Source organism: Melanostigma gelatinosum (genome assembly GCF_949748355.1).
Source record: "Melanostigma gelatinosum genome assembly, chromosome: 12".
NCBI classification, from domain to species: Eukaryota; Metazoa; Chordata; class Actinopteri; order Perciformes; family Zoarcidae; genus Melanostigma; species Melanostigma gelatinosum.
Window position 1 is genome coordinate 11,554,126 of NC_136645.1, and position 17,985 is coordinate 11,572,110.

The window sequence follows — 17,985 nt, forward strand, 5'->3', positions numbered from 1 at the left end:
ATGATTCTGCTTTGTTGGTAGCCGGCAAAAATGTAGCAGAAATACAGCAAACCCTGTCCTCTCAACTTGAGTCGGTGAGAGAATGGTTGATAGACAACAAACTGTCTCTCCACTTAGGAAAGACTGAATCGATCTTGTTCGGATCCAAAAGACGACTCCTGGTTAATGACACTATCGATGTAGCCTGTGCTGGTACTGTTATCAGCAGTAAATCCTGTGTTAAATACATTGGTCTGGAGCTAGATCAGACCTTATCGGGTGATCACATAGCGGATAAAGTTATCAGCAAATCTAGTGCAAAATTGAAATTCCTATATAGGCAGGCCAAACATTTAGATCTTCAAACAAAAAGGCTACTCACATCAGCTTTAATCCAGTGTCATATGGACTATGCCAGCTCTTCTTGGTACTCTGGCCTGACCAAGACAAATCAGGCGAGGTTACAGATTATGCAGAACAAAATCATACGTTTCCTCCTTAATGCTCATCCTAGGACACACATAGGTCCTACTCAATTCAGACAGGTCAATATGCTGCCCATGAATCTTAGAGTTCAACAACTCAAACTCAACCATATGTTCAATATTGTCAATAACCAGGCCCCTGAATATTTATCAGGTTCATTTAAACTAAATTCTTCCTACCACAATACTAGGTCCAGCACCTTGTCCTTCGTCATTCCACATGTAAAGACCTTCGGATCTACTTCTTTTGAGTTCACGGGTGCAAAGCTGTGGAACAGCCTCCCTAGTCACATCAAGGCCAGCGATTCTAAACCGGTTTTTAAAATCAGGGTTAAGCAATTTTTTTACCATGAAATGGCCCGTCAAGATAACAACCAATTTATTTATTATTAGTATCATTTTTTAAATTTCTTTTTAATTTAAAAAGTCGTCATGTTTGTCTGTGTTTTTTCCCTTCTGTGGGCCACAATGGAAACAAGTGTTTTTCGCTTTTTTGTGTCACCCTGTATTTTTTAATGTATTTATTTGTATTATTTGTATTTTTATATTTATACATGTATTTACATTGTTTTATACAAATAAATCAAATCAAATCAAAATCAGAACCGCCGGTGTTCCGGTTTAACGTTAATGAGTGACCGCGTGGACTGAACCGGAACACGGAGGGTGATTCATGTTTCATCACGTTACGCTTTTTCCTCCTAAATCTTGATAATGATGAGCGTTAGCCGTTGACAAAGTTCCGCATGCAGTGGACGTTAACTTAACCCAACAAGTCTGAACGGTAACGGAACTTAAACTTTAACGGAGGGAAATGAAGACGGTGTAGACATCTTAACGCTGATTGGCCAGGACTCGACACGTCGCATCAAATGTGTTTTATTGCGAAGATCACGACATCACATGTTCTCCTTGTCTCACTCCAATCTAAGAAACGCTGGCGACACGTTTGCAGGTATTAAATCAGTTTAAGAAGAAAACGACGAATTGCAACAGAGTCTCACTCCAAACTACATTAAAAGTTATCAGCCGGAGCATGAACAGTGTTAAATAAAGTGAACCTACGTGCTCTTTGTATCCGGATTTCCGGGTTGAGAACAGCGTCCAGAAGTTCCCGTTGTCGCTTATTCGCCTCTTTTGAACGAGAGAGTTCCTCCTCGTACTCTGCTATCGTTCTTTCAAACAGACCAAAGATCTCTTCAACCGCCGCAGTTAGTCGCTGGTTGATTAAAGATCTCAACATTTCTACTTTAGACATTTTCACTAAACCACAGAAAGTTTTCCTCCAGACGAACTCCGTTAAAAACACCGTTTACTCTCATTAAACTCTGACTAGCGCTGTGTTGGTCACTTCCGTCCCCGTCCGTCTGTTTCCAGGTAGCATGCTAAGCTAACTTCAATAGCTTTATAGGCTACCAGGAGATTAGTCCTCTTCTTCTTCCTCTCCTCCTTCTTCTCATTCTTCTTCTTCGTCTTCTTCTCTTTCTTCTTCTTTCACTTTAATGGCGGACTACAAACCAATGTTTAAGGCGCCACCTACTGGACCGGAGTGTGTAACATCATGCCTTTATGACAGTTATCATTTAAACACAATAATAATGTTATTTATAAATATAATGAAACAATTAGAAATAAACTTCATATTGAAGTCATATTCTGGCCTTTTAACCCGTTCCATTCAACATATTAAATAAAGCCCTTTTAAGCTGAACTTGTTTGTCCCCTGTCTCTAACAGTCCTTTGATGCTCCACTCCCTTCCTGTATCTACCACTCTGTTCTTCAGTCTCTCTTTCCACCCTGAACTTCCTCCACTCTATCAGCACATGTTCTTCAGTTTCTTTACAGTTGCATATCTCACATTTATCCCACTCTGTCTTTTTCATGATGTGTATAATGTGTCATTGAGTCCTGTATGTCCGAACCTTAATCTGAAAGTAACATCTTCTTTTCTACTTTTACTTCCATCACTTCTCACTCTGACTGATGTCTGAATTGTGTTGTAATTTCTACCCTGATTGTCATTATTCCAAATTTCCTGCCAAGATGTCCCATACAAAGCTTTTACCAGAGAATGTCGAGTCCTCCCAACCATTGTAGTAAGAGATGAAGCGAGTCAGTGCCTTTGTGTTCCGACTGGACCCCACTAATCACGTTTTATTATCTAATGCAGTGGTTCTCAAACTGTGGGGCGCGGTGGTATTACAGGTGGGGCGCAGGGGGAAATGCAGAATATATATATATATATATATATATATATATATATATATATATATATATATATATATATATATACATATATATATATTATTTTTAAAGTAATTAATAAATACATGGCGAAATGCCTGTACTTTCGTGTAAATGTTTACGTTACGCCGTTAACAGGTTACGCATGCGCGACGGCCATGATCCTTGGCGACTCACATGTGTGGCTAAGTGTTCCAAATGAAGAAACATTTGGCAGGCGGGAACAGAAAAGTAACCACAAGCGATGCATCCGAGACGAACAGCAAGCAGCCAAGAAGAACATATGATGACTATCTTGCTCTGGGTTTCACAGTGAACGCGGTAGGAGATGAGGAGAGACCAGTCTGTGTTTTATGTCTGAAAACTAGCTGCGGATAGTATGAAACTTATTTTGTTTCGTTTTTCATTGTTTTCTTGAAAAGATGTTGAGTGTAAAACAGGTTAATTGCAGCCAATTGCAAGCAGCTATTTTTTTGCCAAATTGTAGTTATTTTTTGCACAGATACAACTTTATTTGCATTGTTCTAACAAAGCGATTGCACATTTTATTAGTTTTTGTCTGATGGAGCAATCTGGTTTACTTAAAAGTGATTGCAATTTTCTTTATTCTATGATTTGAAAAAGCACAGACGGAGGAGTCACAAAATGTTGTTTCAATAAAAATTCAACCATTTTGTTACAATTTAGTTGGGGCGGTGGGGCATGAACATTTTTCTTCCTCCAAAGTGGGGCGCAACAGAAAAGGTTTGAGAACCACTGATCGAATGTATTACACTACTGGTATAATATAGTATAGATTTATTTCTTGAAGAAAAAGTGGTGATTTCAAACGAGTACAAAAAAAAAGTACGTTTGGTTTAATTTTTGGACCCCTCAAGACATCAGTATGAACAAAACATACCGAGCGATGAATTATTTTCTGGGTATTTTTGCATGTTGGTAGGCCTGAGTGTGTCTTTTGCCGTGTTCATTATCGGGACGGACAAGATCCTTATTGCATTAATCATGCGTCACATTGAACATATGAACTCACATTAAGACGAGATTCTCTTCTGCCCTGAATTAAAAAGCAGGCAAGACATTAAATATAGCTCCCATTTCTATTTACTGTCCCAAGACTAGATATTTACAAAATGACGTGACCTCTTTTATATTGGTCCCAACAAAGAGTCCCAAGAAAATGAACAATTTCAAATAAAAACAGCATCAATGTGAATTACAGATGCCAGTTACTACACACAATCCTCTTGTTCATGTAAGTATATATTTGTATTCATCCATCTATTTGTCCCATTCATATCCCAGATCTCGTTTCTTTTTCTCATTAAATGTGTGCAATACTGTTGGGGATACTTTTACACACACCCCTCATTTTCAGACGTGCAGTATATAGTACTATGTTTTAGTTGTGTCACCACATTTTATCTTACTACATAGTGTTCTTATTGCAACTAATGCTTTTATTGCTGAGCCGACCTGTTCTCATCAAACACATTTAATTCTGCTGTTGACCATGTGAACCAACATGAGACAATGTACACAATTGGTGTACCAAGTGCTGCAAGTGCTTTTGTATTTGTCCATCATGTCGACACCTTGTGGTGCTCCATGTTCTGCAGGTTAAACAAATTACAGGGCTGACGTGACTGCTGGTGACTGTGTGTGTTCATCTTTCACACCAAAGACTCCCTGGGTTAGAAGCAGAGCTGACGCTACTATTCCCTGTGTTACCCAGATTCATATGGCACATAAAGTGAACATGACAAAGGGTCCTTTGTTCTCCAGTGGTGCATATATGCTCTCCCATGGTCCTATATGTTCCCTCCACGCATTATCACTGTACGACGCTTGGTCAGGACCCATTGGCATCACTTAGGTTTCAGCAGCAAAACTACTTTAGATTTAGTTAGGTTTAGGAAAATATCATGGTTTGGGCTAAAATAAGCATGTTTTTGAACATCGGTTCCGCAGCTCTATAAAGCACATCATGAGAACCTGAAAAGGATGTGACCTAGCTATATTTGCTAAATAGGACATGAGCTATAGTGGGAACTTGTCAAAAGGAACAAGGCATGGAGTTGAACGCAGAGACCTGAGAAAAATGTGTCCCTGACAACATAAAGCAACTTAAAGCATTTTGAAGCCGGATTCATCCTCTGGGGACCTTGAATGTCGGTAGAAAATGATATGGCAATGCATCTCATAGTTGTTGAGATATTTTAGTGGTGCACCAACAGACTGAATGAAGAACAATGATCACCATGTTCACCCTCTTAGGTTGTGTTACATCAGCTTCCTCAAACAATCAATGTTTAGATCTAGATACCTGTACAACATATATGTATAATATATATTAAATATGGCTATATTTAAACTGACTGGTGTTTCTACTGCATGCTGTGTTTTATGTGCCGATAGATCTTTTATTATTCCAGCCCACACTGGGAGAGACACAGAAGTGCTGCACCCTTTGATGTAGATAACTAATATATCCACGACATAGGCTACTGTATGTCGTCATGTGAACCAACCGCCTTTTCCCAGGTACCTCTGTTGCCATGGTAACCAGGCACGGTGACACTTCCTGGTCCATAAGCTCCGGTGGTCTTCCTCTGTTGGGTCCCTTTGTGAGCTTTATGGGGGTTAATGCAGCACGGACGTTTAAGGCACAACCCCCTATGCTGCACACATCCCCTGCTGCATTGCAATAAGGAGTTGAGATAAAAGGCTGAATTCAACATCAACACTGCTCACTGAACATGACTCACTACATTTATAATTGATACACACATTCATAATGGATTCAAAGCACTGATAAATACTTTTTTTCAAAAAGAAAGTCATTGGTGGAATGACAGATAGCGGCTGTTTTACTCCTCATAATCAGAGCTCTCGTTGATCTCTGCAGCACACGAGCCCTTTGTGTTTTTATGAGCAGTGTGAAGGTCTGCAGGGTATTTACACACGGATACATATCTGATCTATGTACAGTTGTCTTACGCAATATGATGATTAAAGTCCCATGTATATCTCCTCTGGGCATGTTATTTTATTGGGTATGTGTCTCTCCGGGTACAGGAACAGGGCAAAGTGATGGATCTGGCTTTCCCCACAGACACCCTCATTAAATGCTGAGCTCCTGTGTACATAACATCCACATTTACTGAGATATGAGATATGCTGCACCATGAATCTCACCCAATCTAGAGATGGAAAATGTAGATATTTTACCCGAGGGTGTGGAGGAGAGGACGGCGGGGAAACAGATGAGGACCGTAAAGTGGAACTAGAAAAAGCATTTCCTGCTGAAAATGCGTTGGAATGCTGAAAACTGAAATTAATCGCAAAAACATTGCTTAAAATAGATATCCAATTCAAAAACAAATTGCAAAAAGCTTAATAATTCAAAGAGTTTAAAGATTACAAATATGAAAAGTCATATCACACCTCTCCTGAAAGAGCTGAACATTTTGACATTTGAACAGTTTCTGTGGCTTAAAAAAATTCATCAGTGGTGATATTTGTAGTAGTATAAGTTGTAGTAGAAGTATTATTTGTAGAAGTATTAGTAGCATTAGAATAACTACTAGTCGTACTATTAGTGATATTTGTAGTAGTAGTAGAAGTTGTAGTAGAAGTATTATTAGTAGTAGAAGTATTAGTAATTAGAAGAAGTAGTAGAAGACGTAGTATCAGTAGTCATAGTAATAGCTGTAGTATTGGTCGTAGTATTTAATATCACAGTAGTAGTAGTAATAGTAATGGCAGTAGAAGATGTAGCAGTAGTAGTAGTACTAGTAGCAGTCGTACTAATAGCTGTAGTAGTATTACTACTTTTAGTAGCATGAATAGTAGTAGTAGCAGTTGTCATATAAGTAATAGTAGTGGTAGTAATAGCAGTAGTGGTAGTAATAATATTGATGGTAGCAGTAATAGCAGTAGCAGTAGTAGTAATAGTAGCAACAGCAAAAGTTATAGTAGAAGTAGTAGTAGCAGTAGTAGTAACACTATATTAGCAGCAGCAGTAGTAGTTAGAGCATTCATTTTTTTAACAAAAAAGCCTAATTTTGAGCTTGTTTAAATACAGTTAATCCATGGGGCTTTTATTTTGAAAGGGTGGGGCTGGGTGGGGGAGTGAGGGGGAGAGGAGACATAATCATAATGTTTGACACACATAAACAGAGGTTATTAAATGACAGGCTTCATCACAAGCAGTTCAGTTAGAATTCACTCTCTGGGGCTTTTATTTTGAAATGGGGTGTGGTGTGTGTGTGTGGGGGGGCGGGGTGGAGGAGGAGTGGGGAAAGACCTCTAAAGATCCCTAAGACCTGAATGACTGTATGAGAGAGACACACAGAGAGAGAGGGAGAGGAGTGTATGTGCGCGCGCGTGTGTCTGTGAGTCTGTGTGTTTATCAACATCACTAATTGGCTCAATCGCGAACACCTGTGTGCCTGAAGCCATTTGAAAATATTCTCCATAGAGATCCCATTGAAAATAAAAAGCTTAATAATTCAAAAAGTTTAAAGGTGTAAATAAAATATATTCATTCAATGTTAAATAATATGCGCTATACTTGTAAGCTTATATTGCGGAGTTGTGAGGTCACTGTAAGTAGGTCAAATACTCCGAGCAGGGCATTCCTGCACCTGCTCGCATGATAGAAACAGATACAGTGGCCCTGAAAGAAACACTTGCTTAAACCACCAGATTAGGGCGGAAACTGCCATCTTAGAGTAGGAGAAGAGTTCTCTTTATCTATTCACACAGAGACTTCGAAATAGCTTAGAACTGCACCCTTTCAGGCACCTTGAGTGTTAACAACATGCATACACACTGATGAGCCAGAGAAGGCGGGATCCGGACATGAGCCAGTGTGGGTGGAGATGCCCAGTGCTCCAACCAGGCTGCTGTTCTGCTAAACACAGCCCTGCCTGCAACTTTGCTTTAACCAATAGGCTTCCATCAGAAGAACCTATAACACGCATGCGCACTATGTCTAAGCCTTTTAGCTTTCACTTTTCTAGGTCCGTGCACATTTAACTGCTGGACATAATACTTCTGTTACAAATAAATGTTATTGCTTGAATTGAGCTAAACGCCTCGATCTCAGTCTGTTCACTCGAGTTAAATCCTCAACAAAGGTTAGAAATATGAAAAGTCATAGCAGACCTCTGGTGAAAGAGCTGAACATTTTAATAGTTGAACGGTTTCTGGAGCTTAAAATATGAAGGAGAAGAAGAGGTGCGACGGAAGAAATAGAAGAAGTTGAATAAAGATGTTGGAAAATAATAAAGAATAAAGAAAAGAATAAAGATTGTTGGAATGCTTAACAGCATTCCAACAATTATGTCTGCATGCCTGAATGTGAGTGATGGGAGTCTTGCATAAAAGTGTTTTGATAAAAAAAAGAACAAAAGCTGCAGTGATGTCCATTGTCTTCTGTGAACCTGTCGTAAGCATATCCTTTGATATTGATCTTTGAGCTACTTGGAGACAGAGTTGTCAACACATCTATGACATACGAGTTTATATGGTGAACTTAACTGCTATTGTAATTTTAGTTACATTTCCAGCAGTTACTGAACACCAGAATCATTCATATGGAGTTTTCCTAATTCTCAAATCCACGGTTTTACTCTCTTTCAACATAGCAAATATTTTTTCTAGCATACTAAACAATATGGTAGTATGGGTATTGGCACACACAGTATGTTCCAATACGCAGTATGTCAAATGCAGTGTGCCAAAAACAACAGAATGTCCCTCTGCATATGGTCGCATTTTGCATTATACAAGTCAGCATGCTTCTCTGGCTATTCTGACCCACAATCCTCTGCGCCGCTGATATATGAGCAAGAGGGTCAAGGTTCGAGGTGCAATGTTATGACAAAGTATGTCCCAATGCATGCAACAGTATGTACTTTGCAAAGTAAAAAATAAAAAGTATGCGACGTTTGAAAGTATGCAGCAGTGAATAAATACAGGGAGTGCTCACAAGAGAAATGTAGAATCTGCGCGCTAGGTGTCAGTGTGACGCCACCCTGTAGCATTGATTGGACAGGTTGCATCCACTTAGCCCCAATAGTGTGAATGTCCTCGCGCTGGCTAGATCTCGTGATACCGACAGCTCACAAACAAAAGTGTCACAGCGAACCAGGAACCGTCTCTTTATCAAATAACAACAACAAAAAAACAAAATGACCGGCCTACCTGATTCGGAGGTAGGTGGAGAAAAGAAGTGGTGAGCGTCGTGGGAGGGCGGGCCTGGATTAGAAATGCATTTAGAGCCGGAAAACAAGTCCCTCCTCTGCTCTCAGTCCAGATTGAACCCAGTAAAGAGTGGACGCACTTCAGGATGAGACTCTCACATCTGAGAGTTTACATGTCTGTGTTTGTAACGGCTGTTTGAGATCGTTTGTGTGATACACCGTTATGATTGTGTCTTTAGGGAAAGAGGACCAACTTGCGCAAGCTCGGCTCTGAACGCATTGAGCACAACATGAGATTGAAGTTCAACCCACTGGCTCTGCTGCTGGACTCTTCTCTGGAGGGAGAATTTGACCTGGTCCAGAGAATCATCTATGAAGTAAGAAACATTTGCTATGTATTATAATAACATGGTTATAATGTTTAAAATCACAGTTGTTTTTCTGCTGTGTAAGTCAGCTTTTGCTGGTGCTGAACTGAAACTCTTTTAACTCATTGTGATTCCTCATTCACAGGTGGAAGATCCCAGTCTGCCCAACGATGAAGGAATCACTGCCCTACACAATGCTGTCTGTGCCGGACATACAGAGATCGTCAAGTTTCTGGTTCAGTTTGGTGTCAATGTCAATGCTGCTGACAGTGATGGCTGGTAAGTTCTCAGATCAGTCCAAACGGTTATCATTCGTCTCCATGTTGTTTTTTCTTCAACTTAACTTTGAGCATAATCTAGCAGTATGAGCTACAACAGAACTACTCCTAGTGGTTGGTGTTTCTCAGCTCCCACTCTCGTATCCTCTGTCCTTACCTCCTTTTTCACCCACCCTCTAACACAGGACCCCTCTTCACTGTGCTGCATCCTGTAACAATGTGCAAGTGTGCAAGTTCCTGGTGGAGTCTGGTGCAGCAGTGTTTGCTATGACTTACAGTGACATGCAAACGGCAGCTGATAAATGTGAAGAGATGGAGGAGGGCTACACCCAGTGCTCCCAGTTCCTCTACGGTCAGTAAAAGCGGTGTTATTATTTTTACCTTATACGAATTTAGTTTTAATTCTTTCCTGTGTCTTATGTTTCTGTGAAAAACTCACTATTAATTATTTTTCTGTTATTTTAAATCTGTGTACCCTAAGGTGTGCAAGAGAAGATGGGCATCATGAACAGGGGAGTGGTCTATGGTCTGTGGGACTACAGTGGTGAAAACCCCGATGAACTGATGTTCCGCGAGGGAGACTGCATGACCATCGTCCGAAGGGAGGACGAGGACGAGATAGACTGGTGGTGGGCGCACATGGCTGACACCGAGGGGTACATTCCCCGCAACCTCCTTGGGGTGAGTCACGAGTCACTGAAACTGTAATGAAGACAAGCGTGTTCATTATGTCATGAACAAATGTGCATTGTTGACATTGTTGTCTTCTTCTTGTCTCTTAACAGCTCTATCCCAGAATAAAGCCAAGACAGAGAACCTTGGCTTAAAACGCTGCGCATTCCAGTGTCCCAGAACTCTCCAAAACTCTCTCGCACACACACACACACACACACACACACACACACACACACACACACACACACACACACACACACACAGGCAGGCTTTAACAGACTGGGGAAGAGAAGGGCACTGCTATAATGAAGAGAATGAGACAGACCAAACAATATGAAGGATCACCTATGAACTCTTTCTGGCACTTTTCTTTCTGTATCTACGACAGAGGGATTCTCCTTCACTTATTTTTCCAGGCCACACTGTGTACTTAAGACACCATTGACATTGTTTCCCTTTTATTCCACTGTTTTTTGCTGTTATGTAATTAGTGTCTGAAACTATTTCTGAACGGACAGAAACACAAATGTTGGGATGTAAATTGAACAAGCGGTATTCTTATTGCGAGACATTTTTACACTTTCGAATAGTCTTTTAAAACTACGTGGGGCTCTACAGTGCATGAGGCGAACAAGTGGAGGATGATGATGATGATGATTTAAAAATGCTCCTTTACCGTGACAATCTTTGGGGCGCCTGTTTTTCCACCATCACTGTTGAGTGACTGTGCCTCTTCATAACGGCACTAGAGGTGTAACGTTTCAGTTGTGACCGTCACTGTTCTGACTAAACAAAAACAAAATGAGATGATTGGTGGAAAGGACCTGCGATGAAGCTTTTGATTGATCTGTTGCTGTTTGTTCTGTGAAACCCAGAAAGCCAGTCTGCTTTCATACATTGTGGTTGAGATGCCATAGATACCGTGTATACATGTATTTGTGTTTTAAAAAAACTTGTGAAGTTACTGTAGGAATTATATTCTTATGAAAATGGACTTTCACGCTCTTTAGAAACCCTTTGACCAGGGAGGAGATGTCATGCAGTATGAAAAATAATATTTTATTACAGCCATTTCATGACGATATATTGTAAGAAGGCAAGCGTAACACCAGAAACCTTTGTAATAATCGGTAAGCGAATATGATGCTACATCCTAAAGTCAGAGACAATTTCTCAAGTCAAATAAAAGATAAAAAAGATGGAATTTATACAATAAGACTTCACAGTACCCATCACTTATCTGTCAATGCAGATGTATTTATTTTTGTTACTTTTTTGTTTAGCCATTTTGTCAGTACTATAACCACAGATGTACTGTAGTGTTTCAAACATTTACAATAAAATACTTTGTACTAAGTTTTTATGGTCTGCTTGTATGACTACAAACACAGACCGGATTCCAGTTTTCTCATCGTTGTGATAAAGGTGAGTAGAAATATGTTGCTCTCAATGCATATTGTTGTTTTGTTACACTGTCGTTGCTGCCCCCTGCTGGACCGACGAGGACTGTTCACCTCCCAGAGCACCAATCCAAATATGGAAGACGAGTCTGAGGTGTGAGCATGACAAGGATAGAGTGATGGACCCCCGTTGGATCATCGTCCTCGGTGTGTGCACCCATCTGGGTTGTGTGCCCATCGCCGACTTCGGAGGCTACTACTGTCCGTGCCATGGCTCCCACTACGATGCTTCAGGAAGGATAAGAAAGGGACCTGCTCCTCTAAAGCTGGAGGTTCCCTTCTATGAGTTCACTGAGGAGGACGTAGTCATAGTGGGATAAATACTGGAGCTCTGTCTCAGTTTCTCCCTGTAATATGTATTTTTTAGATGGCTCCGTGTGAGAGTGACATAAAACGTGTGTATTTACTGTTAAAGACATATTTCCAACTTTATGATTGAGCTATTGTCTTTTCCCTCGTAAAAAAGTGTTGTTTTTCTTTGATTGATCTGCATCACTTAGCTTGATGTCTTTTGATTCACTGACATTTTATTTATTGTTTTAATCTCTATAGATTTTTCATTCCGCACTATTTTTAGCATTTAGTATTTTCCAAACAGCATTATGTAACACAATGTATGAGGGCCGGGTGTGATCAGGGCCCCGTGCCACGTACGTGGCTAACTGATGTGTAGATTGCTTTTTCTCAGGATCTTTTTATGAGTTTGTGTCAGACAAGATGACAATTTTATACCAGTAATGGCAGCAGCAAAGAGTGCAAACTGCCAAGTAAGATAAAGAACTATTGTGTCACACTCCAGTCACTGATGGATTTAATCCTGACGAACAAAGTGTGCCATGTACAACTGTATGAACCAGTGAAATACACAAACCTTTTACTTTTTATTGATGAAATCATTTGACTACAATATACTGTGCACAGATGCAGGTAAAACCATCGTCTTAAACTGACATTACCATCAAATCAATCATCAATATAATCATCAAAACTATTTCAAACTGTACAGTTGGCGCTCATTCAGTGAATCACTTTTTGTATTGAAATCAGTGGAGTTGAACCGCGGTTAATCATGTGTAACTTCAGAGGTGACTCGTGCTGAAAGCTTTTATCACAAACGGAAACTTTACTGCAACCAGAACAGCTAAAGGGGATTGTTTCCTGTGTGGGTATTCATGTGTACCTTTAGATCTCTGTTGCGCACAAATCTCTTACAGCAAACTGAGCAGCTGAAAGGTTTCTTTCCTGTGTGGGTTCTCATGTGTATCTGTAAATGTGAACGCTGGTTAAAAGATTTCTTACAGACTGAGCAGCTGAAAGGTTTTTCTCCTGTGTGGGTTCTCATGTGTAGCTGTAAATTTGAACGCACGTTAAAAGATTTCTTACAGACTGAGCAGCTGAAAGGTTTTTCTCCTGTGTGGGTTCTCATGTGGTTCTGTAAATTTGAACGCTGGTTAAAAGATTTCTTACAGACTGAGCAGCTGAAAGGTTTTTCTCCTGTGTGGGTTCTCATGTGTGTCTGTAAATGTGAACGCTCGTTAAAAGATTTCTTACAGACTGAGCAGCTGAAAGGTTTTTCTCCTGTGTGGGTTCTCATGTGTATCTGTAAAGTTGAACGCTCGTTAAAAGATTTCTTACAGACTGAGCAGCTGAAAGGTTTTTCTCCTGTGTGGGTTCTCATGTGTATCTGTAAAGTTGAACGCTCGTTAAAAGATTTCTTACAGACTGAGCAGCTGAAAGGTTTTTCTCCTCTGTGGGTTCTCATGTGTATCTTCAGAGTTCCACTCTTGCCAAATGTTTTCTCACACTCAGAGCATCTAAAATGTTTTTCACCAGCGCTACATCTTGAATCACTGACACGGACTTCATCAGGTTTCACATAGTTTAAACCTGACTGAGGTTCTCTGGTCTTCTTCCCATCACCACCCTCATCAGTGTCAGAAGACTCTCCAGTCTTCTCAGCAGTATCTGGTTCTGGATGTCTATCTGGATCCAAGTTCCTGTCTGGTTCTGGTCCTCCACAGTCTTCTCCATCAGCTTCTGTTCCCATCTGTTTAGTTTGTCTTTGATGAAGCTGTGAGGACTGAGCTTCCTCTTCTTCATCTTCACTCTTCACAGGCGTGAATGAGAACTTGACATCAGCCTCCTCCAGACCTTGAAGCTGCTCTCCTTCCTGACTGGTGCAGAGTTCCTCCTGTTCTTCTTTAATGTGTGAGGGCTCTGGGTCCTCCTGGTCCAGACTGGAGCTCCACTCCTGCTGCTCAGAGGGAACCTCTTCTTTAACCAACAACAGCTGCTGGACGTCTGCAGGAAAACAGTAAACACACACAGAGGGGTTACAAAGACATTTTAGAATTGAGCAAATCGTCTCCTGGACATACACTTCCAGAGTATCACTAGAACCAGATAATACAATAATGTAATCAACTTATGTGACCATGAACACATGAACCATTTTAAGCTGCAAAATCCATGACTTTTACTTGTAATTTAAGTTGAAATATTTCCTGTCATCATCAGGTTTCACATAGTTTAAACCTGACTGAGGTTCTCTGGTCTTCTTCCCATCACCACCCTCATCAGTGTCAGAAGAGTATCCAGTCTTCTCATCAGTAGACGATCTACAAGTATTAACAATTTATCTTCACCCACACACAAGCCAGGGTTGGGCCACATTGTGTGTGAGAGTCCTCATATTACACATTCCTTAGCCCATCGATCAGCTCAGTGATTGGCTGAACCCGTCGGACTTCAATCAGCCACTTCCTTCACCAATTCACCCTCCTTCTTGAAGGCTGTTTATCTCTAAGACGGAGCTGGCAGTTGAAACTAGTTCTCTGTCAGGCTATGTGACATTTAACTGGGGCAAAAGCTATCCTTCAGAGTTCTAATACTTCTCACTGTGTTCAGACGAGTGCGATGAATGCACTAGAACTCACATATCCGCGTATAAGATGTGTTTAACATTGAATGAATATATTTTATTTACATGTACTTCATCTCATTGGAGCAGAGGCTGCAGTTAGCATACCCTGCCTTATCAATGTATTTAAAACACTGACAGCGGGAAGCTGTACTGCTCTCTCTTCACGTCTGTTTAGACCTCCACCTTTATCCAGGCCCAGCTCCACTCACATCTCAGCCCTGCGTCAAGCTGCGCTACACACACAACATCCTCTTCCTGAAGCTCTCTGACCTCATCATCTCATCAGTATCTGGGCCTCATGTTTCAAGTTATTATCACCACGAAATCGCCTCATTCTACTTTGAGTTAAACAAAAAAAACTGCAACCAGAACCGCCGGTGTTCCGGTTTAACGTTAATGAGTGACCGCGTGGACTGAACCGGAACACGGAGGGTGATTCATGTTTCATCACGTTACGCTTTTTCCTCCTGATCTTGATAATGATGAGCGTTAGCCGTTGACAAAGTTCCGCATGCAGTGGACGTTAACTTAACCCAACAAGTCTGAACGGTAACGGAACTTAAACTTTAACGAGGGAAATGAAGACGGTGTAGACATCTTAACGCTGATTGGCCAGGACTCGACACGTGTCGCATCAAATATGTTTTATTGCGAAGATCACGAGATCACATTTTCTCCTTGTCTCACTCCAATCTGAGAAACGCTGGCGACACGTTTGCAGGTATTAAATCAGTTGAAGAAGAAAACGACGAATTGCAACAGAGTCTCACTCCAAACTACATTAAAAGTTATCAGCCGGAGCATGAACAGTGTTAAATAAAGTGAACCTACGTGCTCTTTGTATCCGGATTTCCGGGTTGAGAACAGCGTCCAGAAGTTCCCGTTGTCGCTTATTCGCCTCTTTTGAACGAGAGAGTTCCTCCTCGTACTCTGCTATCGTTCTTTCAAACAGACCAACAATCTCTTCAACAGCCGCAGTTCGTCGCTGGTTGATTAAAGATCTCAACATTTCTACTTTAGACATTTTCACTAAACCACAGAAAGTTGTCCTCCAGACGAACTCCGTTAAAAACACCGTTTACTCTCATTAAACTCTGACTAGCGCTGTGTTGGTCACTTCCGTCCCCGTCTGTCTGTTTCCAGGTAGCATGCTAAGCTAACTTCAATAGCTTTATAGGCTACCACGAGATTAGTCCTCGTCCTCTTCTTCTTCCTCTCCTCCTTCTTCTTCGTCTTCTTCTCATTCTTCTTCTGTCACTTTAATGGCGGACTACAAACCAATGTTTAAGGCGCCACCTACTGGACCGGAGTATGTAACATCATGCCTTTATGACAGTTATCATTTAAACACAATAATAATGTCATTTATAAATATAATGAAACAATTAGAAATACACTTCATATTGCAGTCATATTCTGGCCTTTTAACCCGTTCCATTCAAAATATTAAATAAAGCCCTTTTAAGCTGAACTTGTTTGTCCCCTGTCTCTAACAGTCCTTTGATGCTCCACTCCCTTCCTGTATCTACCACTCTGTTCTTCAGTCTTTCTCTTTCCACCCTGAACTTCCTCCACTCTATCAGCTCATGTTCTACAGTTTCTTTACAGTTGCATATCTCACATTTATCCCACTCTGTCTTTTTCATGATGTGTATAATGTGTCATTGAGTCCTGTATGTCCGAACCTTAATCTGAAAGTAACATCTTCTTTTCTACTTTTACTTCCATCACTTCTCACTCTGACTGATGTCTGAATTGTGTTGTAATTTCTACCCTGATTGTCATTATTCCAAATTTCCTGCCAAGATGTCCCATACAAAGCTTTTACCAGAGAATGTCGAGTACTCCCAACCATTGTAGTAAGAGATGAAGCGAGTCAGTGCCCTTGTGTTCCGACTGGACCCCAATAATCACATTTTATTATCTAATGCAGTGGTTCTCAAACTGTGGGGCGCGGTGGTATTACAGGTGGGGCGCAGGGGGAAATGCAGAATATATATATATATATATATATTATTTTTAAAGTAATTAATAAATACATGGCGAAATGCCTGTACTTTCGTGTAAATGTTTACGTTACGCCGTTAACAGGTTACGCATGCGCGACGGCCATGATCCTTGGCGACTCACATGTGTGGCTAAGTGTTCCAAATGAAGAGACATTTGGCAGGCGGGAACAGAAAAGCAACCACAAGCGATGCATCCGAGACGAACAGCAAGCAGCCAAGAAGAACATATGATGACTATCTTGCTCTGGGTTTCACAGTGAACGCGGTAGGAGATGAGGAGAGACCAGTCTGCGTTTTATGTCTGAAAACTAGCTGCGGATAGTATGAAACTTATTTTGTTTCGTTTTTCATTGTTTTCTTGAAAAGATGTTGAGTGCAAAACAGGTTAATTGCAGCCAATTGCAAGCAGCTATTTTTTGCCAAATTGTAGTTCTTTTTTGCACAGATACAACTTTATTTGCATTGTTCTAACAAAGCGATTGCACATTTTATTAGTTTTTGTCTGATGGAGCAATCTGGTTTACTTAAAAGTGATTGCAATTTTCTTTATTCTATTATTTGAAAAAGCACAGACGGAGGAGTCACAAAATGTTGTTTCAATAAAAATTCAACCATTTTGTTACAATTTAGTTGGGGCGGTGGGGCATGAACATTTTTCTTCCTCCAAAGTGGGGCGCAACAGAAAAGGTTTGAGAACCACTGATCGAATGTATTACACTACTGGTATAATATAGTATAGATTTATTTCTTGAAGAAAAAGTGTTGATTTCAAACGAGTACAAAAAAAAGAAAGTTTGGTTTAATTTTTGGACCCCTCAAGACATCAGTATGAACAAAACATACCGAGCGATTAATTCTTTTCTGGGTATTTTTGCATGTTGGTAGGCCTGAGTGTGTCTTTTGCCGTGATCATTATCGGGACGGACAAGATCCTTATTGCATTAATCATGCGTCACATTGAACATATGAACTCACATTAAGACGAGATTCTCTTCTGCCCTGAATTAAAAAGCAGGCAAGACATTAAATAAAGCTCCCATTTATATTTACTGTCCCAAGACTAGATATTTACAAAATGACTTGACCTCTTTTATATTGGTCCCAACAAAGAGTCCCAAGAAAATGAACAATTTCAAATAAAAACAGCATCAATGTGAATTACAGATGCCAGTTACTACACACAATCCTCTTGTTCATGTAAGTATATATTTGTATTCATCCATCTATTTGTCCCATTCATATCCCAGATCTCATTTCTTTTTCTCATTAAATGTGTGCAATACTGTTGGGGATACTTTTACACACACCCCTCATTTTCAGACGTGCAGTATATAGTACTATGTTTTATTTG

At 40.4% G+C, this 17,985-nt stretch overlaps 1 protein-coding gene across 1 annotated transcript in view; it reads left to right on the forward strand.

The window, feature by feature from the left end:
• LOC306785683 (apoptosis-stimulating of p53 protein 2-like) overlaps positions 1-11,512 on the forward strand; it is a gene marked incomplete at its 5' end in the record, with an annotated part of 21,161 nt that extends 9,649 nt beyond the window's left edge. Inside the window, 5 exons of the mRNA XM_079280138.1 lie at positions 9,161-9,298; positions 9,435-9,568; positions 9,753-9,919; positions 10,049-10,248; positions 10,353-11,512. Coding sequence (XP_079136264.1) covers positions 9,161-9,298; positions 9,435-9,568; positions 9,753-9,919; positions 10,049-10,248; positions 10,353-10,394 — 681 coding nt within the window. The 3' untranslated portion in view covers positions 10,395-11,512. The remainder of the gene's footprint in view (positions 1-9,160; positions 9,299-9,434; positions 9,569-9,752; positions 9,920-10,048; positions 10,249-10,352) is intronic.
• Positions 11,513-17,985: the final 6,473 nt, after the last annotated feature.